Source organism: Sinocyclocheilus anshuiensis, unplaced genomic scaffold (assembly GCF_001515605.1).
Source record: "Sinocyclocheilus anshuiensis isolate Anshui unplaced genomic scaffold, SAMN03320099.WGS_v1.1 scaffold3898, whole genome shotgun sequence".
Taxonomy (NCBI): Eukaryota; Metazoa; Chordata; class Actinopteri; order Cypriniformes; family Cyprinidae; genus Sinocyclocheilus; species Sinocyclocheilus anshuiensis.
The window spans coordinates 1-1,041 of record NW_015549790.1 but is presented as its reverse complement, the minus strand read 5'-3'; the positions used below and the strand labels follow the sequence as shown (position 1 = coordinate 1,041).

Sequence of the window (1,041 nt, the reverse complement as noted above, 5' to 3'; positions counted from 1 at the left end):
AAGTGGTTTTCTCCATTATCTCATACCGTATCGTAAGCGTGCTCCGTCCCAGAATGTTTAGTGCAAGTGTGAGTGCAGGCCAGCGGTCGCATACATATGAAAAACTGACCACATTTTTTAAACTGCTAGCCTAGTTCAGAAAAACACACCATTCGCTCTTTCAGTGAAAAGATGGGTGGCTCTTAAAAGAGCCTTTGTGTGTGCGCTGCGGCGGAGCTCTACTTGGAGCTGGTGTACTTGGTGACGGCCTTGGTGCCCTCAGACACGGCGTGCTTGGCCAGCTCCCCGGGCAGCAGCAGACGCACGGCGGTCTGGATCTCTCGGGAAGTGATGGTGGAGCGCTTGTTGTAGTGAGCGAGACGAGACGACTCACCGGCGATGCGCTCGAAGATGTCGTTGACGAAAGAGTTCATGATGCCCATCGCCTTGGAGGAGATCCCGGTGTCAGGATGAACCTGCTTCAGCACTTTGTACACGTAGATAGCGTAGCTCTCCTTCCTGGACCTCCTGCGCTTCTTCCCTGCTTTACCCGCGGTCTTAACGACGCCCTGCTTGGAGCCCTTCTTGGGCGCGGACTTCGCTGCTTCAGGCATGATATTCACTTCAGTAATACTCGAACTAGAATAAGCTTCGCTAGAACACACGGGTTTTTATGCACTGCTCTATGCTAATTTTGAACGAGAAAACGGCGGTCTGTGATTGCGTGTCTCCATTGACCAACCCACAGAATGATTTCATTGGCCACACTAAAGCCAATCAGAGGCTTTCAAATGTAAATCCCGCCCACCATCTCATCGATCATCCCCCATCCGACTCCGTCCTTTGTTTGATTTCCCCGCATTTTTCGGAACATAGAAGTGAAATATTGCTGAAACTTTATTTTGTATAAACTTATGCCATTACGTAATATATCAATTTTTATTTAGAATCAGGAAAATTGTACGTATTAACATTTATTCCTCAATGCGAACACAATCACCATTTCATTAACACTACAAAACGGACACAAAACGTTTATTACATTATTATTTAATATTAAAA

At 46.7% G+C, this 1,041-nt stretch overlaps 1 protein-coding gene across 1 annotated transcript; it reads right to left on the bottom strand.

Moving 5' to 3' along the window:
• Nucleotides 1-151: 151 nt before the first annotated feature.
• LOC107660877 (histone H2B-like) lies at nt 152-656 on the bottom strand. The gene has a single exon (XM_016450315.1). The coding sequence runs from the start codon at nt 591-593 to the stop codon at nt 219-221; it is 375 nt and encodes a 124-aa protein (XP_016305801.1). The 5' UTR covers nt 594-656; the 3' UTR covers nt 152-218.
• Nucleotides 657-1,041: the final 385 nt, after the last annotated feature.

What these genes read in the sequence shown, in the direction of transcription:
- LOC107660877 (XM_016450315.1), bottom strand. Translation starts at nt 593, where the DNA reads ATGCCTGAAGCAGCGAAGTCCGCGCCCAAGAAGGGCTCCAAGCAGGGC.